This window comes from Protopterus annectens, chromosome 9.part0, assembly GCF_019279795.1.
Source record: "Protopterus annectens isolate FY-2018-M chromosome 9.part0, PAN1.0, whole genome shotgun sequence".
Lineage (NCBI taxonomy): Eukaryota > Metazoa > Chordata > Ceratodontiformes > Protopteridae > Protopterus > Protopterus annectens.
The window spans coordinates 1,934,135,083-1,934,162,140 of NC_056743.1; the positions used below are offsets into that span (position 1 = coordinate 1,934,135,083).

At 42.1% G+C, this 27,058-nt stretch overlaps 1 protein-coding gene across 1 annotated transcript in view; it reads left to right on the plus strand.

Annotated features, from left to right (window-relative positions):
• Window positions 1-27,058, plus strand: part of HOOK2 (hook microtubule tethering protein 2) — a gene marked incomplete in the record, with an annotated part of 1,827,100 nt that overhangs the window by 134,662 nt on the left and 1,665,380 nt on the right. Inside the window, 1 exon segment of the mRNA XM_044084742.1 lies at window positions 22,834-22,919. Within this exon segment, the coding sequence (XP_043940677.1) occupies window positions 22,834-22,919 (86 nt within the window).

Consider the following 27,058-nt stretch of genomic DNA (forward strand, 5'->3'; position numbering starts at 1 on the left):
TCCATCATTCATCTCCTAGGTTGTTTCAGAGTTTACTCTGAATCTAGCCATTGGTCTCCCAGTATTTTATCCTTGCCCTCAGAACCAGGGAGGGAGGATTTTACGTACTCTGGACATGCAAAGGCAGCTGTAGGTACTATGTTAACAGAACCAAGTCCTTTAGAAAAGGTGTTCTGCTATTTTATTTCTTACGTTGGGACTAAGAATGGACAACCCATTTCAAAACGGTGTTTCCAGGTGGTTGTCCTCAGCTATTGTCTTTTGTTACACCCACTATGGTAAACCCGTTCCAGGCAGTGTCAAAGTACAGTTTGAGGACCTTGTAGTCTTTGGAATATTGGAAAGGAGTGGACTGTAGAAGCATTCTAGAGGCAGTCAAATGGTCCTCTTTACATACCTTACAAGACATTGCAAACTAGATTGTTTTGTAGGTCTAGGACTGGCTTTGTTAGCACCCTTCTCCTGGGGCCCCTTAATCCTTCGCCACCCAGGTCGGCTAGGCTTTGTTGTTCAAACCATGTAGCCTAAAGGCTACTGTGTCAGTGGGAATGATGAACATAGTACAGTTGTAAGTTGCACTTGGTCATAATAGTAGATGATCATAGGTGTATACTAGGCTAACAACTACTAGGGCACTTATAAGCCTAACCATGCACCCAAATGTGACCCACAAATTTGATTTGTATAGGTGATTATTTACTGACTGACCTTGTCTGTCAGACATGGGAGCCAGACCAGGGGCGAATTTGATTACCCCTCCATTGATCCAAGTTGCATTTAAATAGGGATAGGGAGAAACTCTGCTTCACATGGATGGGGAGCCTGTTCCAGAGAATGGAAATTCCCTAAGAAGCATCTTTCTCTACAACATGTTCTGTTTGTCATAAGCAAAATTTTTTAATCTACTAGTTCTGATGCTGTTTTGCAGATATGCAGAAGATTAATCAAAAACAGGGTCCATGAATGCCTTGTATGCCAGTCAAAGATCACCTGTCAGAAGTCTGTATGACAGAGTAGACCGGGCTTTGAGGTGATCACTGTAGGACATTGTTTACTCCTTGTACCTTTTTGTAAGGACCCTTTGTGGACATTCCATTTGCTGCATATGTCTGCTTAGGTACATACCAAAGGGGTCGTTATACTCTATGATGGGGCTGACGAGGGCAGAGTACAGTCATAGGATGACCTCTCTGGACCTAGATGCCATGTCCTTGCTTATCAGTTGAGCAACATAGAAGGGCTTTCTTACTACCTTGGACACATGTTGGTTAAAGGCTAGGATACTATCAACATGAGTTCCCAGATCCCTGACTGGTGAATTGATTTTTAAGGATGTTTTATTGGTGTGGTAGTTACCTAGAGTGGTACACTTCCCAAAGCCTACTATAATGCATTTCTTGATATTGAGTTGTAAGCCATGGTTTTGGTGCCAAGTGTTTGTATTAGACCTTACTGAAGGGTGTTCCCAGCTTAGCAATGATTCACTGACAGTCATTTGCTAACTTGGTTAGGTAAAGGCCTTTGACATTGGCTTTGACATCTGAGAAGTAGATGCCAAAGTGGAATGGGCCTAACGCAGAGCCCCGGGAGACTCCACTGGTGACCTTCGTGGAGGTGGCCTCACTGATTTTAACCTCTCTTGGGTTTTGTCAGTAAGCCAGCTAACTATCCAGCATATTATAAAGGGGTTATAGCTAGTTCCCCAAGTTTGTTGACAGTATGAGTGGTGTGTAGTATCAAAAGCTTTGGACAGCTGTAGGTAGGCAGTATGGCATAGTTTTCCTGTCATTCATTGCCTTAGTGACCTTTTCAAAAGAAGTCCACCAGTTTCATTAGGCAAGACCTTCCTTTGACCAAACCAAACTAGGATGGATCCAGTGTCTAGAGGTCTCCTATGCTCTTGATTCTTTCCTTGGCCTGGTAAATAAGACCAGTCAGACTAATGGGTTTCCAGGATCTGTTGAAGGTCCTCCTCCCTTATGAAAGTGGATGACTGTTGCAGTTGTCCATTCACGTGCTACAAAGCCTGTTAAGACCATTGTTAAATGACTCCAGGGGTACTGATAAGTCATATTTTAGATTATTCAAGAGGCAAACTGGAATGTTCTTGGCTTTAGTGGGTGCAACCAGTACATGCTCCCTAGGTCTGATTGGGCATTTTCATTCATTCCTCAACTGTTGGGTCTTGAGTTTGACTTGGACACTACCTTCCAGATCTTCTGATCCAAATTCTTGAGCTCCTTCCTTTACCCATAATGCCCCACCAACCTAACATACTATCTTGTTTGCTGCCATATCTCTACAAATATGGATGATCTTGCTCACAAGCTATTGGTGTTTTTTTTCTGGGTTAAGAGTTCTTCAAAATTTCTAATCAGTAGACTATTGTCACCTACCTCCATTATTCAAGTAATTTTCTTACTTGTCTACTCCTTTTGTAACTTTTACTAAGACCTCTATTTCTATCCACTTCTATTTTTTTTCTCTCAATTGATCACTTGTGACGCGCACAAATTTACATTCCTATAAAATTAAATTATAGTAACATTGCATGTATTGCTATGTACCATATAAGATAAGTATTTACATAAATTATTAATTTCTTGCCTTTTTCAAACAAGAAACAAAACCTCTTTATTAAACTATCACTTACTACATAGGCAATCATGCATTTATATAAATGAAAACCAATCACACCGGCACAGTCCTTGTTGAAAGCATTTTACATCACAAACCGTACTGACAGACTCCCAATTGCAAGCATTATACATTACTTAGACTCTACCCAATCTTTCTCACTCAAACATTACATAGCTCATTTAAGTCCTGCCGCCTTTTGGACCTCATTCCTTGTATGCATTGTTCCCACAATTCCCATTTCCCATTTTTTCCTATGTAGTTTTCTTCTACCCTTTTCTAAAGATCTCAATTTAAGTTTTATCTCTGTTACTATATTCGGTTTAGGTTTTGATTTCCATTTTCTAGTAATTGCTTTTTTGGCAACCACCATTATTAGGCACAGCAAGGGCTTACAATGTTTAGGCAATTCCAATTCTGTGTCATGGCTCAGAAAAATTATCTCCCTCATCAGACCAATCTGTCCACCCAGCATGTGTGGCAGTGCATCCTGCAGATAATACTTAAGTCCAACAACTCCCCTCACTCCCGGAAAATATGTTCCTAATTATCTCTTCATCCCCTTCACACCTCCCAACACTTTGCTATCTGTCCAAGGAAAAATTCTCTGGAGTCTACTTGGGGTATAAAAATATCCGTGTAAACATTTCCAGGCAAAAATCCTAAATCTTCTAGGTTTTGTTGCCTATTTGGGTAGCCATACATATATCCTCCCATTGTTTCTTTGTGAATTGTTTATCTAATCTCTCTTCCCAATCCTTTCTAATCTCCTCTGATTTTTATAGTTATGTGATATTGTATATGCTCTACTAATTAGTTATTCCTTTTTAATGGCAGCTTCTTTTCTAGATTCTATTAAAAACTCTACCAGTGCTGGCCTTTTGTTTAGAACAACCTATTTCTTTCTTTGCCTATACTTTGATGTCAATCCCTGATAGGGTAGGCAATCTCTAACCTGTAGTCCAAATAAATTCTTGGCGTCTTCCCATTCTGTCATTTCCCATGTAGTTATTTGCTCCCAGTGTCTTGGTTCCTTTGCCAGTTTTCTCAAGTAAATTCTGGCCCCCTCTTGCCTATTGTCTGTATCCCCAATTCCAGTCACCCCTATCGGCAGAATCTCTTCTCCATGCTGGTGTTGGTTTACTTCTTACAATACTTTCTCCTACTTTATCGATATAATATTCTGCATGATGATTATTCTCCTTGAAGGCCTGCATCCAAAATCCTGGTGGTCTTGTTTCTTGAGCTTCTCCTGCGTTTCATAATCATCCCTTTCAACTTTGAATTATAGATTTCTGCTTGTTCATAGGTAGGTACTAGGCTATTGGCCGTAGGGCCTATATAAGCCTAGACAAAAAGGTACCCTGGCTTTTGCCACCCAAGAAAATTATTTACCTGTGCCCCTGTCAAGCAGAGCCACAGAAGTGATCCCCGGGTTGACTTTCCTATTTCCCATGCAATCAAGATTTTTCTTAAGTGCTAATGAAGAGTTTTGTTTCATATAGATTGTTCCAGAGTATGGGGGAAGTCTGTGGGACAGGAATCTATCCCTCCAGCATGTTCTGTTTATTGTGGTGACAAGGTTTAGGTCCCTAGAGCCTGTAGCATGGAGGGATTGGGATTTCTTTAAGTGGAGCATGTCCAACAGCTCTGGGTTTGACATAGCTTTGTATGTTAGGCAGAGATCGCCTCTTGAGTAGGCGATGTGCGACGGAGTAAAGCTGGAGTTTTTTGTGACTGTCTGTGTAGGGAATCTGTTTGAGGCTGGTAATCCTCTTTGTGAGGTATTTCTGCGGCCTTTCCAGTTGTTGTAGATGTCTTGAGGTACATACCAAAAGGGGCGTTGTACTCCATATAATGGGTCTGAGTGACTAGTAGAGGGGAACAATGTCCTCTCTTTTCCTGGATGCGAAACCTTTTGTGATGAGGTGTGCCATGTAGAAAGATTTCCTGACTACTGTGCCGATGTGATTGTCAAAAGAGAGACTACTGTCCACCTGTGTCCCAAGGTCTCATCACACTTTTGGTGTTAAGTAGACTACCTCCTATGTGGTAGTTCTTGGGTACAGAGAGTTTTTACCAAAAGGGATGAGAATGCACTTTTTGGCATTGGGCTTGAGGCCATGGCTTTGACACCAGGCATCTGTCTCATTGAGGCCCTTTTGTAGGATGTACACATTGGTAGGAGTTTCGATTATGGCTCCTAGTTTGCAGTCATCTGCGAACTTCGTTAGCCAAAGACCTTCTGTGTTAGCATGTACTTCAGAGAAGTAGATACCAAACAGGAGAGGACCCAGGATTGAACCCTGTGGTACTCCACTTGTCACTGGTCTGAAGTCTGATTTGGAGTCTGCTACTTTCACAGTTTGGGTTCTGTCGGTGAGCCAGTTGACAGCCCATCTTGTGACATAGGGATTTAAACCTAATTTAGTGAGGTTTATCTAATTCCAGAGTGGGTGTCAAAAGCCGTGGCGAGGTCAAGATAGGCTGTGTGAAACACCTTGCCCTCATCTATGGCTTTGACTGCTTCAAAGAAGTCTATCAGGTTTAGGCGATATGATCTGCCTTTTACAAACCCGAACTGGGTGGGGTCCAGAGTTGGGAGATTACCAATGTCTTTGTTTATAAGTTCCATGATACGTTCAATGGCCTTGCAGACAAGGCTCGTCAGGCTAATGGGGCAGTAGTTCCTGGGGTCTGTGGTGGATCCCCCTTTGTGGAGTGGAATAACTGTCACTGTGCCCCATTCAGTGGGCACAAAGCCTGGGGTGAGGCTTTGATTGAACATGGTACTTGGGTAGGGTGCCAGTTCATTGTGTAAGTTTGTGTAGAACGCAGCCTGGGATATTGTCAGGTCCCATGGATGCTGTGTTCTTGGCTTTGGAGAGTGTGGTTTTTATCTGTGCAGCCATGATTACAGGAACTTTGCATTCTTCCAGTATAGTGATAGGGTCAGTGCTAACTTTACCCCCCCGCTCACCCCCTAAAGGACCCATCTGCCAGGATGTTGGTAATATCAGTTGGTTCTGTATATTTAGTGCCATTGTGCTGTAACTCAGAACAGATATGAGTGTTGCCACTGAGATTCTTGACATAGCTGTAAAATGCTTTGTGGCTGTCTTTAGAAACGGTGGCAATTTTGTTTTCATAACTAACCTTGGAGGATTTTGAGGGATCTCAGCTTCTTACTTGGGCTGACCTGGGAGTTCCTCCATTCATGGGATTTTATTCTTTTTTGCAACAGTTTCTTTCTTCTGTTGTAGTTTGTTTATGGCAGGGGACCACCAGAATTGGCTTCCTCTTTTTTTTTTTTGAGGATAGCATCTTGGTTCTGTTAGGGATAGCATGATACATGCACTCGTAAGTGCTTATAAAGTGCATTTGTGTAGGATTGTCCCTCTGAGTGTCGTGAAGTTTCACTTCTGTCTTATGAAACGTGAAGTTGGCTTTCCCTAATGGCGGGTGGGGTGGGATGTGGATGTCTAGAGTGATTAGCTTGTGGTCTGATCTGAACAATGAGAAATTGACCTCTGGTGTGGAACACCGGTTGCCCATGTTAGTAATGACCAGGTCTAGGGTATTGCTGCCCCTGCTGGGGGTGTGGATAAGTTGATACAAGGCATTGGAATTTATGAATTCCAGAAAACGTAGAGCAAGAGTTGGTACATGAATAGTTTTCCCAATTAATGGTGGGGTAGTTGAAATCGCCCATTATTAGGGTGTTAGGTTGCACCCTAATATTTTCCAGTGCATCAAGAAATGAGCAGTGGGAATCTTGGACCATGGTGGGGATCTGTAGAAAGCTACAATTTGGATTGTGATCTTGCCCCAGAGTTAGTTGCACTTGGATAATCTCGGATGCATTATGCTGAGCAACTAGCCTGGAGGTGTGGGTATCCTTAATGAGTATGGACACTCCTCCACCTTTAGTGTTTCAGTCCAGGTTAGGTGGCCAAAAGGTGTGGTATGAATTATAGCCTGGTAATGCAGGGGTGCTCTCTGGAGCCTTGAACCAGGTCTCTGTCACTGCACAGATGTCTATGTTCTCCAAATTAAGGAGTGCCTCGAGTGAGTGCGTTTTGAGGTTTAGACTTCTGGCATCAAGTAGCATTACCCTCCGATTTTGCTTGCTTGTACCTGTTACGGTGGAGAATTTTGTCATTTGAGCCTTGCCTAAAAAAGGCACTATAGGGGTGTTAAGAGGCCGTAGCCAGTATCCGGAATCCCAAGGGTGACAGGTGCAGGTCATCTCTGGCAAAGCATCGTGGTCTGTCGATCATGTCATTCCAGGCAGACAGATAATGGATCCCTTTAGAATGACACCAGAAGCTTAGCCAATTGTTGAAGTCAGTCATTTTGTCCTTGTACTGTGGTATCATTCTGGGTGATGGCAGGATGTTACTCAGGGCTGGGGTCATACCTGCCTGGCCTACAAGATCGGAGAGCTCCTCAATGTCTTTTTCATGTAGGAGGGAGGTACATCTCAAGTCATTCACACCAACATGGTCAATGACAGTCATATTTGTACTTTTTGTGGCGTGACCGGAGTGCGTGCGTTATGTGGCCGATCCTGGCACCCGACAGGCAGCTGACAGTAATTTTCTCCTTGTGCTATATGTATAGGAGTTTTAACTGTGTAGCTCTGAAATCCCCCATCAGATTGGGTAATCCCAATCTGGTTTTACTGGAAGAATCATTTTACCTCACTTGACTCTTCCTGTATTCCCTTTCCAGATAGTCCTTCAGCTCTTTATTAATGGCTGCCCACGACTTCTCTGGTTGATAAAAATATGCCTGACCTGTGTACAAGACTAAAGGGACTAAAAACGTTTTAATTGCTTGTATCTTACTATCCATATAACAAATCTTCCATTTTCTTGGTTTTTCTATTAACTTTTTAGTCTCCTCCCACATATCCTTAGCTGCCACACACAGACTCATGTTCAAATCTATATTCTTAAATATTTCATTTTATGATGTCCATATATATTTCTGAACCAGTTCGTGTAGGTACATAATTTACTGCTATTGTTTTTATTTTAGCTTCATTAATTTTGTGCTCTGAATGATATGAACCTGTCTCCAAATGTTCCAGAATGCTGTAATGTCTTTATGGTTTTGTCAGATATAAAATAATATCATGTGTAAATAAAGCCAGCTTTTCATGACTACCATGCCAGTTTTATCCTTGAATTTGAGTCCTTTATCTTCTTTGCCAATGCTTCTAAATATAATGCAAATAACAAACGGAAAGAGGACACCCCTGCCTGGTTCCTGTGCTCAAGCAGAAATTATCATAGAGAGCCCCAGCGACTTTATTTTTGGCCTCCGATCTCCCGTATATTCTCTTAATCAGCCTTATATTTTTTTTTAGGAAATGCAAATGCTTCCATTGTCCAGTTCTGGCTTACTCTGTCAAATGCTTTCTCTGCATAGAGACCCACCAACAACGCTGGTCTTTTCTTACATTGTGCTTCCCTCTGGATCATCACTGTTCTGTTAATGTCATATCTTTGCCTCCTCTCCACAAAACCACATTGATCCATATCTATCAGAGTTGGCATTACTTTTGCCATTCTTTTAGCCATCGTAGACACTAACAATTTATAATCCTGGCTTAATATTGAAATGGGCCTGTATGACGCTGGATCTGATGAACCTTTACCCTCTTTAGGTACTACAGCTACTACTGCTTTCTTCCAGGACGGTGGTACTTCTGTTAAGATACTAAATCTTTCAGTGTTTTTCCTCCTAGCTTCCAAACTTCCACAGGAATACCATCAAATTCCTGGGGACTTTCCTGTATGTTGGTTGTGCATCACAGTTTTATATCATCTCCTCCTATCCTGTGAGTAATGGAACCTCCCCTACCTCTAACCTTGGCATACTTAATTCTTCTGTAGACATTTCCATTTTTATCTTTTCTTGATTTTCATATTTCTCTGCTTTATAGAGACTGTCATAGAATTTCTGAAATATTTCTAATGCTTCTAAAGGATCTCTTGTTACCTTTTGTTATAGGCTCCCTAAGTTTGGTGACAGCCCTTTCTACTTTCCTGTGGCTTGAGTTCTCGTTTGTACTAAAAGTTTTTGTGCTCTAGTATCAAAAAACAGTTGCCTAACGGCAATCTTTCTAGATTTGTGCATATTATCGAGGTAATCTGTTATTTTCTGCCTAGTATTCTGCAGTTGAGCCTCCTCTTGTTCTGTGAGATTCCCCCTATTCTGCAATACTTTAACATTTGTCAGTCCCTCTAAATAATTCTTACTTCTTAACCATAGCATCCTTTCTTTTAGTTCCATGCTGTTTTTAAATTCCACCTTAATTTTATCCACTCCCTAGCTATATTTTCAGAATAAATTTCTATCTTTTCGAACAGTTTCTGAGTAATCTCCACTACCCATTCCTTAAATTCTGCTCTTTTCAACAGTTAGGTGGGAAAGCGCCCATGTCTCATCTTTATTTCATTACTCAGTTTTTATTTTAGCAGTTACTGGCGCATGATCAGGTAGTTATTGGGTGGGTATCGAGACCTGCAATTAAATGCACATATTCCTGTGAAATTAAAATTGTTTAGCCTAGCCCAATTTTTATATCTTTGGGAATAATATGTAAATTCACTCTGAACTGCTACTACTGAATTCACATCTTCCATGCCAAATGTTTTCATACATTTCTTCAAAAATCTACCCTCCTTTGTTGTATTTTCTCTTCTGGGCCCACCGATACATCTTCATTTCTGCAAATCAGATTCCCTTCCTCACCTGTAAGTAGTATCCCTTGCTGAAAACTAATTATTTCTCTGAGTTTCTTAAGCTCCATTATAGTAGTTTTAGGTGGAATGCAAATACATACATGCAAGTCTCCTCCCTTGCCAGTAGCCCCTTAGCACTACAAGTCTGCCACTACTATCTTTTTATCTTCTGTCACTATTGGAGCTGCTCTTGCAATTAATAAAAGTACTTTTTTTCCCTTTGTGTCTAATATTCTGCTGAATAACCATCCTGTAAACTTTTCTTTATCAAATTCGCATGTTTAATCCTTTCTAAGTGCGTCTCCTGTAACATAGCTGTTTGCAGTCTACATTATAGTTCACTACTCATTCTTGCTTGTATTTATCTGTGAGGCCACTTACATTTAATGACATTAAAAAGCATCAGTGTATTAAAATGTTCATATCTTTTATGTGTAACACCCTTTTTGTTAAATGTCTAGTTCCAGCTTTTGTGTTACATGAATACACTGTTTGACAAGTTGAACTTTTATACAGTTGTTGTCTGTCATATCTTGTAAAACGTTTTGTTTTATTGAAAGCCCTCAAACAAAAAATAACAAACACACCCCCAGTACCACCCAAAAACCCATTAACGTAAAGGACAACAATGGGATTCTATTATTAAATGCTTAGCTTCTCTGTCCTTTTTGTCCCTGTTTATTGTCCCTGCTATGAATAAACACAGCATTTAAAATATTTTAAATTGACTGTTTCTCTCCACTAGAACAGTACCTTAGTGTACTGTGGTGGTTTCACATTCAAAAAGCTTTTATCTTGCCTTCCATTGATGTCATAAAGGCCAGTGAATAAAGGTAGTTTTCTGGTCAATTCCCTCCTCAAACTGACATCATGACCGTCCTAAAAACCCACCCATGCTGTGATGTCACAGTTCCTTGCTCCTTCCCCTACAGAAATTTAAAGGCTAGAACAAGGAAACATTACATGTGTCAAGTCTCCTGTTGTGAGCTGTCAATACACAGCAGGTAACAGCTCAAATTACCCTTAGCACTTTGACAGCTGGGGAAGTTAGGTGTGAAGGGGGATGTGAGATGAGCCAAAGGAGTATAACGCAGGCTTCATAAAGTGCAGTTTAGCCATTCTAAAAAGAAGCAAAAAAAACCACTTTGAAAGTCTGTTCTGTGGCATTTGCACTTTGTGTTTTAAGAAGTCCTTGAACGGCACAAAATGTTACTTAAAAACTAACTGACTTAAAGACAACAGTGTATGCATGTAAAATCAATGCAGTGACAGGAGCGTTAGGAAGAAAGAAGCCTGCATGATGTAACTTTTTACAGATGAGCATTGCATTGTGGGATACCTAGAGGCAGACTAAACAATCAGAATTACTTCAAGATATCATACTCCATGTGATCAGACTCAGAAATTACATATAAAGATATTGAAAACCCTGTAAATAGACCCAGAGTGGTATTAAAATGTAGGAAACACCAAACCGTGATGAAATAAACATGTTTTCAATCTGTGGGTTGCAGTTCTCTAACAAAACTGTGTACACCTTCAAATATTGAAGTTTTACCCTCCTAGTAGGGAAAATGTCCCAAACTGAAAGCAACACTAACAGACTTGAGCTAACTTAAAAGAAAGGTCATCCATGCTGAGATGCATGGTGCAGCCTGTGCTTCTCCTAAGTGCTGATTTGGTTTTGTCTTATATTTATAGCTCACCCAGCTGGAGAAAGCCCCCTGAATGTTTTCAGAAAACATTATCCCTTGCCAATTTCTCTCTTCCTCCTCAGCCAATTCTGCTGTACCAGACTGTAGCCAGTTTCTCTTTATCAGATTGTCTCCATGGAGACCTAGAGAAACTGTCTGCCTGGTTCTCATCAGATTGTTTCCATGAAAACATGAAGACCAGCTGCAGAATTGATACTGAGCGTGCATGTATTTGCTACAAAAAAGCCTCATAGTATTCAATGTTCTTTTTTATTTGTTCCCTCTTAAAATGTATTACTAAATCAGTCTAAGGTCTTTAATCCACTCATTTTCCCATGCAAAAATGAGAAAAAGCACATTATTTTTTCTTTTATCATGCTGTTTAACGAGGCTTTTTTTTATACATTGCAGTGCCTACATTTCTTACAACTGAACAAGGAGAGGAGGGAGAAAGGAAAGAAGAAAAAGAGCAGCAGTACCTGTTTACAATCCCCATTACACTTAAAAAGAAAAAAGTTATAGAATGTAAAGCAAACCACATGCCACAAAATTGGTACTAGTTAAGAAAAAAATGTTAAGTTAACTTTCTCCCTCCTTTTCCCCCTCCCCAAAGCACTTTTCTGAACATTAATGACATGAAGTAGGGCATATGCTTTAGAGTCCCCCACAAGTCCAACATATTCTGAAAAAGTCCCAATATTTCCAAATTTTCTTGTTCTGTCATATTTCACAAATATAGTTATTGCATTGTATTTCTTCATTTCCAACATATTCTCAATTCTTCTAGTCAACTCTCATGCTCCCTTCATTCTCTCCAACATTTTCCATAGAAAATTTTGAAAAGGTTTCACAGGTACAGCCCCTCTGTGGCCTTTATTACCAGAACAACAAGAAGCAGAATCTCCTTCTCTTTCACAGCTTACTTTTTGTTGGTAAAACTTTTGAATTATTCCTTATGTACTTCACCAAACAATGATTTGGTCCCATCAGGGAAGAATACCTTGAAGACAGCTGGGTACAGCAGTTTGAATCTCACACCTGCATCTCAGCAGTCCCTGAATAGTGGAATAAATTAGTTTCTCTTCTGTCTGGTGTACAATGAGTTATCATTCTCCACAAACATTGTGGTAGGATTGCATCTTTACTATTAAGGGTCTAGGTTGCTTTCTTATAACCATGTTTGGAGCATACAGCTGATGTGCCCTTTCAACTAACAACTCCTGATGTGGAATACCAGTCCAGTTGCTTATTTGTGCTTTCATAAAATTAATGCAGTCTGTTCCTTTCAGCTTCTCTGGTATAGCTGAAAATCGCAGGTTTTCCCTATGTGCTCTATCCTCTAATTGCTCGGGAAGAGGTGTTTCAAAAATAAGTCTCATATTCAGCCAGCCTTTTCTTTATTTCAACCTCTGATTTTTGCAGCTTTGCCATCTCACCTGACTACCTGTTTAAAGCTTCTTCCATTTTTTCCAGCCTTTTGTTGTTTGTGTTGATATACTCCATTAGCGTTTTGTTTATTTTAATAAGGTCTGTATGTAGTTGTCCCTATATCTTCCTGTAGGTTACTGGAAGTCATTTCTGAAGGTTGCATTGCTTTTTGCGGAACAGATGCAGAACATTCCTCAGTCACTGTTTCTTCTTCACATTTTGTAGCTGATTTTTACAGATCTGTATTTCTTTATTCCCAGCATCCAGGCTGTCTGTCAACCAGGATAGTCCATCAGAGCAAAAGTCCTTTTTCAGTGAAAGCCCACAGAGAGAAGCTCCACAGTACAGGGAATCGAGAAAATGTACAAAATTGAAGATTAATGCAGTGAAAAATGTACAATAAAACAGTTAAGCAAATGTCGATGAAGCTCCACAGTACAATATAGTAAGAGGCATTATAACATTGAAGAAAAAATATAGCAAAGAAATATACAATAAAACATTTGGATGAATTTAAATAACACAGTGGGCCATCTACAGAGGGTAATTGTACAATACAGAGCAGTTAAGTGAGTTTTATGGTGGGGAAGGGAGGAATAGAGGATAGTGAAAAAAAAGGTGGGTTCATGTAGGATGATTAGAGACAAATCCATGTGCTATTAAGGTGCCTTTTTGAGAGTTCTTAATTTGTGGATGTAGGAAATGTTTCTGAAGTTCATGGGAGGCTTGTTCCATGCAAGAGCAGGGGAGTAGCAGTAGAGATTCTGTCCAATAGATTTTTTTTAGGTGTGTGAATTTGTAAGAGACATTGGTCAGAGCTTCTGAGGGATCAAGGGGGCTTATAGAGGGAGACAAATGAGTAAATGCTAAGGCAAAAAGAGGGCTTATTCTAGCCAGTTACTGAAATTTACCCATAAAGTCTACTGGTCACCTCTGCTGAGCTTCTGTTTTCACACTGGGAGAGCTAGAAATAAGCTGTTACTGAATATGCAGCCATTTTGGGACTGTCTAGTTCTGTTGTTCGTATTTTGCCTTTTTTCTCTGATCTTGACTACCGTTGTTGGTAGTCTTCTTTACCTTTTTTGTGAAAGGTATTTCAGGTAACAGTTTACATTTTGGTTATTTCTTTTGGGCCTTTTCTTTCTTTAGGTACACTAGGATGGCTGATAAACCAACTGGCTTCAAGACGTGAATCAACTGTTGGCAGAAAATACCCAATTCTGATGCCCACAGGGAATATGTCTGTTGTATGGGTGCTGCCCATTTAGATGCAGATTGTACAGTTTGTACTGGCTTCAACTCCAGGGCACTCACGGGAAGACATAAACTCATTTTGAAGGATCATCTTCCTTCCTTTTCTTCTTCCATTGTTTAAGCTGGGACTCTTCTTCCATTGTTTAAGCTGGGACTCAACCCCCCTCCAAAAATCTGGCAAAGGGAAACCTGACTGTGCTCCCAAGGACAGAGAGTCCAGAAGGAGATCTCTGGATTCTACATCATCTTTGATCCATTCCTCAGTCGCCTCCAAATGTGCCAAAGTCTGATCCGACGACTTTGGATCCTACTGGTCTGAAATCAAAATTGCCTTGGATCCTGTCACCTGTTGTTTTACCAGATCCAATACCTCCTCAACTCAGTTATCTCTTTTGCAGGAGTCTCCTTGCAAAAACTCAGGGCCACCATTCACTAGCTCCTCACTCGGGCCTTCCAGGAGTTTGTCCGAGAGAGAAGTGGATAGGATGATGAACTTCCTCACAGCTCAGATCCAGATGGGGTAATTCTGTCCGTCTCCCATTGAATCTATGAGCCTGCCTGTGACTAGACCCCCTTTAGTTTCTTCTGTAATCTGACCGTCTCTTTTGGAGCCCTCTGATCTGAGATTCATGGCGGTGCCCCTTGGAGCTTCCACTCTGAACAGCTTGGATCAAACTCCACCCACGTTTGGAGTGCTTACGGGGTTTCAGGGGCTGACAGTGCAGGAAATGCCAGATGTTAAGTTGTCTATCTCGCCTTCATTCTTGCTGGATTTGATTGATCATCTCTTTTGGTCCTCAAGTGAAAGAAACCTTGACTGAGTGCGAGGACAGATGGAAGACTCTTTCTGCCGTCAGTCGAGTTTTTCCTTCTAGGCCTTACCCCAAAGGGCAGAAAAGTGGAAAATGTGGTTCCGTAAACCATCTCAGGGACTTAGCCTGGCCTTGGCAAAAAGTGGTTCCCAGAGGCAGAGGGAGGGGAACAACAATGGTGAGCGCCCTAGAGAGAGGGGGGTGGGCCAGGGCAGGGCAATCATTGAAGTCTTCTCTGATAAGCCCTTTCCAGCATCCCTGAGGTGTTGCCGACTGCCTACCGGAGGCAGGCGAGCGTCACTGTACCCAAAAGCCTGGCTGAAACTGACTCCTAAAGACAAATGGGTACATCATTTCGGAAATAGATCCTTTCCTGCTTCCATCCAAGTGGTCCTTGGTTTTCTGGCTGAACTCTTCCATGCAGGTTCATCTCCTTCTACTCTTAAAGTTTGGCAGGCATTCTAATTTTTTTTTGGGCATTTCAGATTCTGCCATCATGTCCTGGATCAGGATGTAGGTCACCCTTCTCTTCTCTCTTGTTTATAGAGGTGGTCTTTGTTACTAATTTTTCTTTCTGCTACCTCCGGCTTCAGTCTCTCCTAGGCACTTGGCCTTCTCCACAGTCTCAAAGGCTTTCTCTTTTCCTAGACAAAGGGCATTCATACCCCCTCAGATCAGATCACTCTACCACCTTCAGATCTTTGCTCAGTGTCTCAATCTTCTATTCCACATGGGACAGCCAAGCCCGTTCAAGTCTCCAGTTTGTCTGTCAGGACTCCCCTAACACTTCTGATAGGTTCATAGGGTTTTACTAGGCCAAAGACCAGAAGGGCCTTTTTAAGCCCAGCCATGCATCTCTAATATCTGACAAGTTCTGGTACCCTTGATATCTTTGTTCCACATGGATGTGGAGCCTGTCCTAGAGACAGGGTAGTATCTATGATGCATACCTGTCTTTCCATCAGGTCTTTTTTATATCACCGCCAAGGTCCAAGTCTTTAGTATGCGCAATTCTGACACGCCTTGTTTTTTGGATACCATCCCACAGATGAGGGCCCCACCTAAAACAAAAAGGTGGTTGGTCTTCCAGTACCCCTTTCCAAAAGGAGCCTGTGTTCTGGAGGCTTTCAAGTCCAGCCCAGTTATGGCTTGGGTCAACCCCTTCCCAGGCTGTTGAACTTGGATACCTCGTGTCTCACAGGTCATGGAAGGATGGAAAAAAACAGATACTGTGGAGCCCATTCCTAAGCATCCAAATAAATTTCTAGCCCCCCCCCCCCCACGAGAGGGTACACTGGGCTCAAAGGGGTCTCAATTGATGCCATGGATATGGCAGCGTTCTCTAAGAAAGCTTGCAGAGCAGAGCTCTTCTATCCATCCCCCAAACAGGGAATCTAGGGTCTTGGATAGATTTGGTAAGCTCGCTTGTTTTCATGACCTTTGCTGTATAGTCATTGAATTACTTGGCACATTTCATGAGACTGTAGAGAGATTTGACTAAGGGACTCTCCAAATCTCTTTCAGGGTTAATGTCTGTGGAGAAACAGAATAGTCTCTTCGCAACTTGCTGCCCTTCAGTCTATACCTAACCCATCCATGAGGTTGATTTACCATGTGGCAGAAGGTACCTTATAGGTGGAGGGTTTAGGCATAGTCAATGGGAGGGCATGCCTGAATGCGCGTATCCAACTTTGCAGAGCTCTTAGTGTTTATTATCAATTCTCCATTTGATGGGTCTTTATTTTGTCCAAAAGTAAGACTCGCACTGCAGGTATGAGCAAGAAGGAAAGACCTTGTCTGCTGTAAGAACGTTTTTCTATCCCTGAAAGGCCTTTTTCCCCAGAATCAGCAGCTAAGCAGAAAGATCTTTTGAAGACTCCTGGAGGAGATGGTTCTCCCAGAGGCAGAGGGGAAGAGCATGGACAGAAGACGCCATGCCCATTGTAGAGGTGGCCCGCAGAACCAGGGATTCCAGGATTCCATCTGGGACAAACCCTACCAGTACTCCTGAAAGATGGCCTGACTGTTGCCCTCTAGAAGGCAGTCTGGGGGTGTTGGTCTCTACACCAAAAAGTTTGGATAGCCTTAAAAGATTCCTTGGTGCAGAGAATTCTATCCAGTGGTTATATCATACCATTTTCCCAAATTCCCCCTGCAAGAATGAAAATAATCCCTGATGTTCCACCCAGTCAGAGGTAGATGGCTGCTTTAGAAATATAAAAGGTGCTCAGAAAGGTGTCATCCAGGAGGTCCTACCACACCAGACAGGATCCTAGACCTACTCCAGATTATTCTTGGTGCCAAAAATGACAGGGGACTTGAGCCCCATCCTGCATCTCAGAAAATTAAACCAGTTTGTGAAATATTAAAGGTTCTAGATGGTCGCTCTTAAGTCCATTTTACCCCTACTGTGAAAGGACAATTGCATGTGCTAGATAGTGTGCATACTGAAGATCAATCGTATCAAAATGAACAGGTGCTCGTGCCATAAGATATGTGCACTTCCGGCTGGGAGGCAGACATTACGAGTTCAGAGCACTGCCCTTTGGTCTGACCACAGCCCCCAGAGTGTTCACCAGGGTTATGGCAGTAGTATCAGCTCACCTGAGGCTTCAGGGTATTCAGGTTTTCCCTTATCTGAACGATTAGCTCTTCACTGCCCCTTCCAAACATCTACTTTGCCAAGCCAGGGACTATTTCCTCTTGCTAGTGAAAAGACTGGGCATCACCATCAATCTCAACAGGTCCTCACTAGCCCTGGTGGGGCTCGGTTGGACACTATCCAAATGAAAGCTTTCCTCACCCCAGATAGGATATGCAGTCTCAAATTGCATGTTATATACATTCTTAAAGCCCAAGTTCCGACAGCAGAAACAGTATTAAGGGCGTTGGGGTCTGTGTCAGCCATGATCAATCTGTTACCCTTAGCATGCCTTCACATGTGGATTCTCCAGTGGACGCTTGCTGTTCAATGGTTCCTGTTGGATCTGCCATTGTCATATCCCGTTCGAATCTTCCCAGTATGCAGGGACGCTCTTCGGTGGTGTATTCAGTCCCCGGATCTAATCTGGGGATGTCCTTTTATTTTGTCCTTTCCCAAAACCACTGTGACCACAGACACCTCCTAGCTAGGGTGGGGAGGGGGCATTGCTCAGGAAGGACGGTCCAAGGCATGTGGTCCCCACCAGAGACCAGCTTGCATGTCAGTGTCCTAGAGATGAGGGCGGTCCTCCTTGCATTGCAGGCCCTTCATGCCCATCTTCCTCTAGGGACAATTACGATTCAGACCGACAATATGTCTGCAGTCTGTTACATCAACAAACAGGGGGGGGAAACCAGATCTTATCCCTTATGTCGCAAAGCCATGAGTGTGTGGGAATGGGCAATCTCTACCAACTCTGGTGGCAAAGCACATCCCGGGGAGGTCAGACATTCTCGCGGACAGGCTCAGCAGGTCTGTTCTGATGCCTGACTTAGAGGTCTCCGAATCCTTCAGTGTAAGAACAGATCCTTATAAAGTGGGATCTTTTCGCATCTCCTTCCAGTGTGAAATGCAGTGAGTTCTTAACTCTAAACCCCCCTCGGGAAGCTCGCAGACGCACTGGTCCATGCTTGCCCCCCCCGGTCTTCTGTATGCTTACCCTCCACTACCCCTCACTTTGAAGTTTCTTCATAAAAGCTTGCAGGCTGGGGAGCACTGTGATCCTCATCACCCCATTCTGGCCTCGCCAGGTTTGGTTTCCCTCTTTATGGTCTCCCCTATTAGTTCTGCCATGGATGTTGGATTCAGTTCTGGATCTTCTTTCTCATTCCTCATTTATTCCTCTCCCAGACCTGGACAGTCTGAATCTCACTGATTGGCTGCTCCAGTTCCCATGATTGTTAGGACTCAGTTTGTCATCCCCAGTTAAGACTGTTCTGGTGGCGGCTCACAAGTCTTCCACTAGAAAAGTTTATCGTAGCAAGTGGAAACAATTTTCCATATGGGCTTCGCTGCGTGCATAAGAGCCTTTTACTGCCCCTGTTTTGGTGGGAATCTTTGAGCAGGGTGCCAGTTCCTCTACAGTCAGTCCAATTGGCAGCTATTTCCAACTTTCATGTGGGGGAAAACATGTCATCCTTGGCTTCTTCTGAACTTTGTAAGACCTTCCTTAAAGGTACCTTTCTTCTTATACCCCGGTGAAGGATCCTACACCCCTGTGGGACCTTACTTTGGTACTTCAGGCTTTAGTTTCCCCCTTCCTTTGAACTTGCAGCTTGTGTAGATTTTTCAATTTTTATCTTGGAAGACTGCCTTTTTGGTCACTATTACTTTTGCCAAGAGGGTGTCTGAACATCAAGCTTTTTCCATTAAGGTTCCTTGTATGATCTTTCACAAAGACAGTGTCTCCTTGTGTACCAACAAAGACTGTCTCCCCTTGCATACCAACCCGTCCTTTCTTCCTAAAGTAGCGTCAAAAGTGAATCAGTCAGACAATCGATCTTCCATTTTTTTTCCCCTAGTTTTCAAAACGAGGGGTAATACAGATTACATCTGCTGGATGTGCATAGACAATTGGGATTTTACTTACACAGGACAAAAACCTTCTGTAAATCAGATCCGTTATTTGTTTCTTATTCCAAACCTTTCTGAGGTAAACCAACTTCCAAAGTAATTGCTCGTTGGATTTCGCGCAATGCATTATTCGAGCCTACTCTGTCAAGGGAATTTGCCCTCCATGGCAGGTAAAGGCTCATTCAGCTAGGTCTATGGCTTCTTCAGCTGCCTTCTGGTCCAGGGTTTTGTTGGATGATGTCTATTCTGAAGCTACTTGGTCCTAGTCTCATACCTTCATTTCACATTACAAATTGGATATTGTATCCAGGAACAGGGCATCCTTTGGCTCCGCGGTGCTGCAGAATATCGTTCCATGAGGGCCACCCAGGTGTTTGGTAGCTGGGGAAGCAGGATGACATTTATTTCGTTACAGTTTATAATTTGCTAAGTAAGAAAATTTGGAACCTAGTTAAATATTATTGGAATTTTTTAACAAATGATAAGGTTTTGAGAACTGCTTCCTGTGAGTCCAAAAATTGCTTATAAAAGAGGACAAAACTTGGGAGATTTTCTTATTAGAGCTTATTACATAAGCCCTGTTGAGAAATTAGATTCTTCATTGACAGTTTTTGGTACTATACCTTGCCATACTTGCAAGGTATGCCCCTATATTACATTAACTTTTAATAAAATAAATAATAAAATGTTTACACCTAATAAATGTTTTTCCTGTTGTACATCAGGAAAAACATTTATGCAATCTTTTTTTATATAGGGGAAACCAAAAGGAAATTTAGGATCAGATTGCAGGAGCACATTAGAGACTTAAGAAAAGGAACAGCAGCAAGTTGTTGCTTTACATTTTTTAGAAATTCATAATAGTAACCCAGATGTACTTCAGGCTACTATTTTTAGAGGAAATTTTTGTTAAAAAAGGTGATTATAAACTATTAAAAAATAGGTTGCTGTATAAAGAATCTATTTTTATATTAAAATATAATACATTAGTACCTAATGGTTTAAATGTTGAAATTAATTGGAAATATTTATTATAAATGTATTTGTAATTTTGTATTTTCAGTTTGTTAGTATTGGTTCTGTGGAGTGAGTGGAGTCTCTTTAAACATCATGTTAGTTAATATTTTAATTGATTGATTTATTGTTCATTTGTATAAAAGGCAATGGTTTTTTACCATGAATCATGAGCTCATTGAAGGCTGTGGTGGCCGAGGCGCTATGACATTTTTATGGAATAAATTTTGCTACGTGGGATCCTGGTTTGTTCCTAGTCTCATACCTTAATTTCACATTACAAATTGGATATTGTATCCAGGAACAGGGCATCCTTTGGCTCCGCGGTGCTCCAGAATATCGTTCCATGAGGGGCCACCCAGCTGTTTGGTAGCTGGGGACTCTGTCCCACAGGTTGAAGACCAAATTAAGTCAACTACTTCAGATAAAGAAGTTATGGTACTCACCACAACTTTCCATCTGAGTAGTTGTACTTCATTTGTCTTCAACTGTTCCCCCCCCCCTTTCCCCCCCATCTTGTCACTGTGATGCAACCATCTTCATATATGGCCAGTATCAGGAATGATCTTGGTCATACTTGGGCTCAGGATTTTTGGGTTGCCAGTTGTGGCAAGGTATTGGGTCGGGAATGTGTGATTTTTTTTTTTCTTCAGCAAACTCTATCTGAAGGGAGGAAGGAGACTGGGCATAATGGGTAACTGGAGGACCTTGGAGCTCGGATCAGATGCTGGAAATGCGTCTGTGACAGATCCAATACGGATCCATAACTCTCAAGTTGAAGACAAATGAAGTGCAACTACTCAGATGGAACTTTATGGTGAATACATAACTTTTTAAAAAAATACAAGCAGGTTTCTGGTACCTACATGCTGCTGGGACCATATTGTAGGGAGAAAAGAAACCTAACAGTTGAGTTAAACTGAGGGGGTGGAGTTTTCCTTTAAGGCACCAGACTGTGCAGAAATTTACCAGTAACTCTGTTTATGGGAAAATGCAGTAACAAATTACTAAAGCTCTAAATATGGCAGTAGTACACAGTTCTGCCACAACTGTGAATTAAACTACAGTACTGTGTTGGTGTGCTTTCTTTAAAGGTTGGGCGCCAGGCTGAAAACTCGACAGTAAAAATTCACTGCCAGTCATAAACGGACCAGTGATCAGCTATGGCGACCCCTAACTGGGAAAAGCCAAAAGACAATTACTGTGGCCTGGCAGGGTTTAAAATGCAAACAGATTAGCTTTTATAAGTAATTCTACTTGTGGAATTTGAAGTGCAGACTAATGCAGAAACAGTCTTCCCACAACTGCTAATTAAAATAGAAGACTAAGGTCCCAGAAGAAACTAAAAAATGCAAACTGGTGGAACAGAGCAAAAAAGTACTAAGTAGTATTACCACACAGGTCACTATAAGTAAGTGCAACTTGGATATTTAAGAAGAATTAAAATAATTTAAAATTAGATTCTCTTTCCTTTTTTTTGCGCAGCTAGTTACTTGGCTCCAAACCTCTCCAAGTCTTGTATGAAAGGTTCCTCACTGCTGCAGTAGCTGTATGTACCCTATATCCCCCTAGTAATGTGTATAGTTATTTTTGGAAATATTTTTGTGGCTGTTTCGTGTTTAGTTCTGGACAAATATGCTGCTACCTTATTTTTTAGGCAAAGTCCTGAAGACTTTCCACTTTGCTGATTTCTCTCTCCTCCTCAGGTCTGACTAGTCAGCACTCTGAGTGGAATTGTGGAAGGGAGCTACAGCTTTTGGAAGCTGGTCAGATGTTATGTCTTGGTCAAGTCACTAATGACCCTTTTTAAAGGCTACTGCAGCAGTGAGTAATTCAAATTTATTTATTTATTTCGTTTGTTAACCGGGTAGTCTCTGGCTGGGCCAGAAGCCCGTTTTCAGCAGAGACCCGGGGAGAAAAGCTCCAAGGAAGATTATGATAGTATTTACAAATGACATATGCCAGTTATAGTAATTATAGTACATAAAGTAATACAAACATAATACAATTGCAAGGTTCTTACCATAGTGTTTAAAACAGACGTAACAAAGTTAGGCATATTAAATAATTATAAAAAATTTATATGCCCTAGTCAAACATTTCATAATTATAATTTTTCCATACATGTTTTTTTTGTATTAACTGTTGTAAGTGCAACTTTCAGTATGAAGAAATGAGAAAGCACAGATGTGTATTGCTGACCTGTGCTCTTTTCTTTGATATTAATGTATTACCTCTTCAGTTTCTTTAATATCACATTCTTCTGTCAGGCTTTCCTTGATGCTTTGGTTTCCCCTATTATAAGCATCACTTCTCTATTGCCAAGTCAAATGTTAGTTATATCACCTGAAAACTTGTACTTTAGTTGTTTGTCTGATGCTTTATGAACAGTGTAAAACTGCATATGTTAAAATGTTTAGTTGGGCTGATTTCCTGTTGTCAAGCTGATAACTACATACCTTTAAGGCAAAACTGAAGTTAGCAGTCACTATGGACACTCCTTCACTGGATTTTTTTTCACTTGTGATACTAACTTGCTTTTTTTTTTTTTGTGTGGCTCATTTGTAAAGTGAAATCTTTCTTTATCTTTGTAATTGTACTGTAATTCATCAAACTGTGGTGTACCTTATTACATCTGCAAACCCTGGACCATATTTATTGATGATGTTACTTGCTTCCCACAGATGCAGACGTTTCATGTTCCCTCATCATGTGCTACAGTGGAGGAGCTGACCAGTGGAGTAGCCATTGCACAAGTTCTTCACCAAATGTAGGTGGTTATTCCTAAAACTATCCAATGGGGTTTTCTTTGGTACTTGTTTATGTTGTAATTGAACAGTTTATTGATTTCTGCTAAGGTGTCCCACAGCTTGTGTGGCTTATAGTTTGTGATGAATGGATCCGTTTTCTGTATTATGGCCCTCTGGTGCACCCAGCCAAGGAGCAGGGTTCAGGTGAGAGTTGTAGCGGTCACTGCAGTGTACAACATTGCTAGCTCTGGGAAAGTTGATTTCCACTGGGTCTGTGTGTTGTACTAGAGTATGTTTTAGGCATCCTACACTGGTAGTAGTAACAAATACCTTCAGTTTAAAGGAGCATGTTTGGGAATCCTACATTCAAGAGCAGTAACAAAGCTCTACATTTATAGTTGAGCAAGTTCCCGGGGCATTTCCCCCATGGCACTGTAGACATTGTAGCAGAGTTGTTCATTGCTCTGTGCTGAAGTAGCGCATTGTCCTGAAGTGGGCAATAATAGAGCCCTGTACTGTCAATGTGCTTCATCCTGGAGTATCCTACCACAGTGCGCAATAAAGTCCTGTACTGCCCCAGTGTTCCCTGGTGGGGCATCCCACCCTATTGGGCTGCAACAGAGCCCTGTATGGTCATGGTGCTTTTTTCTGAGGCATCCCCCTGGGCAGTAGCAGAGCCCTGTGCTGTCACACTGCTTCCTCCTGGAACATTCCATCCCAGTTGGCAGTAATAGAACCTTGTATCACAGACTTCCTTCTGTGGCATCTCACCCCAATGTGCAGTAATAGAGCCCTATGTGGTCACGAACTTACTTCTGAGGTATCCCACCCCAACCCACTGGGCAGGGACATAGCCCTGTACTGTAACATTGCATTGTGCTGTGGCAGCCTACCACAATGGGCAGTAACAGAAACCCTGTCCTGCAATAGTGCATTGTCCTTGAACATCCTAGCCCAGTGGGCAGTTCCACACCCTGTACTACAGTTGTTTCTCTTGAGGCATTCTGCCCCACTGGGAATTAAGAGCTCTGTGCTCTAGAGCTGCATTGTGCAGGGGCATCACATCCCAGGAGGCAGTAACAGAACCCTGTGCTGTCAGGATTCATTCTTCTTGGCTGTTCTACCCATTTAGATATTCTCCCAGATGGAAAAGGTGCGAGGGGCTGACATTCTACAGTTACCCAAACTGCCTTCCCATTGTAATGTCACTGATATCCCCCCCCCCCCCCAGGCAGCCAGAGAATTTTCTGAAGAATCTTATTGATTTGGAAAGGTAACAGAGTGCTTTGGTTGAGAGCACTATTGAATTTGGTTGAGGATTTGGGGGTTTCAAGACCCTCAGAAGGCATTGGTTTAGATGGTTTTTGGTACATATCCGAGCATATTCCTGTTTTTTGATCCATGTATGTGATGTAATCCTCATCACTGGACTTATCGCTTTTTGAGTTAGTTTATCATCGCTTTCTGGGTTAGTGTAATAAAATTTGGATTAGTTGCAACAGTCTTCAGCAAGCTGCTTGACATGATACCAAACATGTTAATAAATAACCGTGGGGGGAGTCAGAGTGGCAGCATTGGAAAAACGGTGAGAAAAAGGTTACGATGGTCAAAGCAAGTGCAGCATTCGCAGATGGAAGCATGATTAGTAGTAAAGGTTGAACTAGTCAGTATTCGCTGATGGTGCACTAGTGTTATAAAGCTGATGTTCGGCAATGTGCAGAAAGGCTGAAAAGGGTTTACATGCCAGCTTTGTACAGAAATGCAAAATAATGCATCTGAGGGGAAAAGACCCAGAAAGAGAACATTTATTGCAAAAGCAATAGTTGTGGCAACAAAAGGTGAAGGGACCCAAGGTGGTCATAAAAGAAGATACCGTTGTTAGAGAGCAATACAGCAAAGCAGAAAATGATGACTTGCTGAAATGCGCATGAAGTGGAATCACCGGTGGAAGATAAGTTATCCCCATTCATAGCATGTTTGTTCGAGCCCCTCTAGAGTAATGTGTGCAGTTCTCTATGCATTGTCGTTTGCCGTGATAGGGCAATTAAGCATGGTAACAGAAATGATGCATCTTCACCACAAACCATATACGGAGAGATCAGAAAAGTATGGGTATAATGTAAACATTTTATGCATCACAGGGGGATCCAGTGAAATATATAATACCCCCCTCCCAAAAAAAGGTGACTAAAGAATGTATGTAAATAAAAGGATTCAGTCTGAGATACAAGGCAAAGTGCTTAAGGAGTGAAAAGAAATACTGTTTTCAGAAGGGGGAGATGCTCTTCGTTTCTCACTGCTGCAGTCATCACCATTGGGTTATCCATCCTGTGGTAGACCTCAGTCTGTCCGAATACCAGAGTCAAAGTTTTGTGCATCTGCTGCTGTTGCTTGCTAGGTGACGTCAGGTTGTCCAAGCTATAAAGGAAAGCAGGCGGCACCATTACCCCAGTCTTTGTTGCCGTGGAGCCCGTAGCAGAAGAAATTTGCAATAGTGCCGGTCGGCTGTTTCCAGATTTTGAACTTCAGCTGAAAACGTCTAAAGCCAACTACCTCGTTGGGGATCCTTCCTTTTTCTTGCACTAACCGATGTCCGAAAGTCAATAACTGTCTTGCCTGTGGAAAGCAAATACCACACAGAGACTTCTGTTCTTACTGTGTCACTTGCTTAGGCCTAGATCATGATGTACCCCGCTGTCAGTTCTGGGTCTCTCTAACATTAGAACTATTCATCATAGAGCTCTTTGTACCCAGTTATTTTAGTCTTCCATCTCCAATTATTGATATGGCATCCATCAGTCAGCAAACCGCAGATCTTCCGAAAAAACGTAAAGATAAGGATAGATACAGGCCGCATAAGGTCAAGCCATCCGACGACCTCACGACTAAACGGGGCGTCAGTTCTTCAGAATTCAGAGGGGAGCTTTCGCAGCCCCTGATGCCAGACTCTATTTCTTCACAGGCCTCTACTGAGACCCTTTTGGAGTCCTGTATGCCGCAGATGTTTGCATTGTTTAACAAGCCTTCAGCTGTCTCGCCCTCTGTTGGGTCTGGAGCCGCTAAGGCACCGGCTTCCGAAGATACCGATCGCACTTTGGATTTCACTTCAAGGCTTTCGTCTTCTCTTCTAACACACAGACGGCACCGAGGAGTACCCTTCAGGCCAGACTTAGACCCATGCCAAAGAAAACGGCAAAAAGTCTCCACTCCACTACTCCTCCCCCTCCTCAAACTAGAATGCTTAAAATGGTTCATCCAGGGTAATCAGGCCACTCCTGCCAAAAAAGGAAAAGGGAACCTTCTCCAGAAATCCAGTCTGATTTAGACTCTGAGGGATCTGACTGTCTATGAAGACATTGATGCAGAAGAAATCTATTCCTTCTGCATCACCTCCAGAGGACTTTTCCTTTGGGGAAACCTCCACAACCTCATGGAACACTTCTAATGGGAATCAATGGGTTTCCCTCAATCCAAGAAAAGACTAAGAGTTTCTGGACCTATCCCAGCACAGGCCTCTGGCAATCCCACCCATCTTGGAGGTGGTAGATGTTTACCAGGAATCCACCCTTACCCCTGACACCCTTCCACCTGTCCCCAGCAAACATGACCGGTACTACTGGGTACCTGATTCACAAATATTCCTCTACAGAAATCGTATAGCGGGTCCAGAGGTGATTAATCCGGGACCTAAGGGAGTTAAGGCTACCTCTGCAAAGAATCCCAGTCCATCAGAGTCCAGGGCCCTAGACAGATGGGGTAATAGTGTATACCTCTGCAACTTTAACTATAAGGGCTCTCAACTGTCAGTTCCATGTGTTAAAATATCAACAGCACACTTTGGAATTTTTTAAAACAGAAAATTTCTGCTTTATCAAATTTTGCCAATAGAGATGGCAGAATTACTGCAGTGGTGGTGCTGCGGTAGCGTTGTCGCTTCACAGTAAGACGTTGTCCTGTTCGATTCTCAGCTAGTGTGTCTTCTGTGTGGAGACGTGTGTGAATGGGCGTACCTTCGTTGAAGGTTGTGCGTCAGGGCCGGCAACTCTGCACGTAAAAATCTACTGCCAATCAGCGGACCGGAGTTCCTCTGTGGCGACCCCTAACCGGGAAAAGCCGAAAGACACAACAAGAGATAGCAGAATTACTGCACTCTTCAACT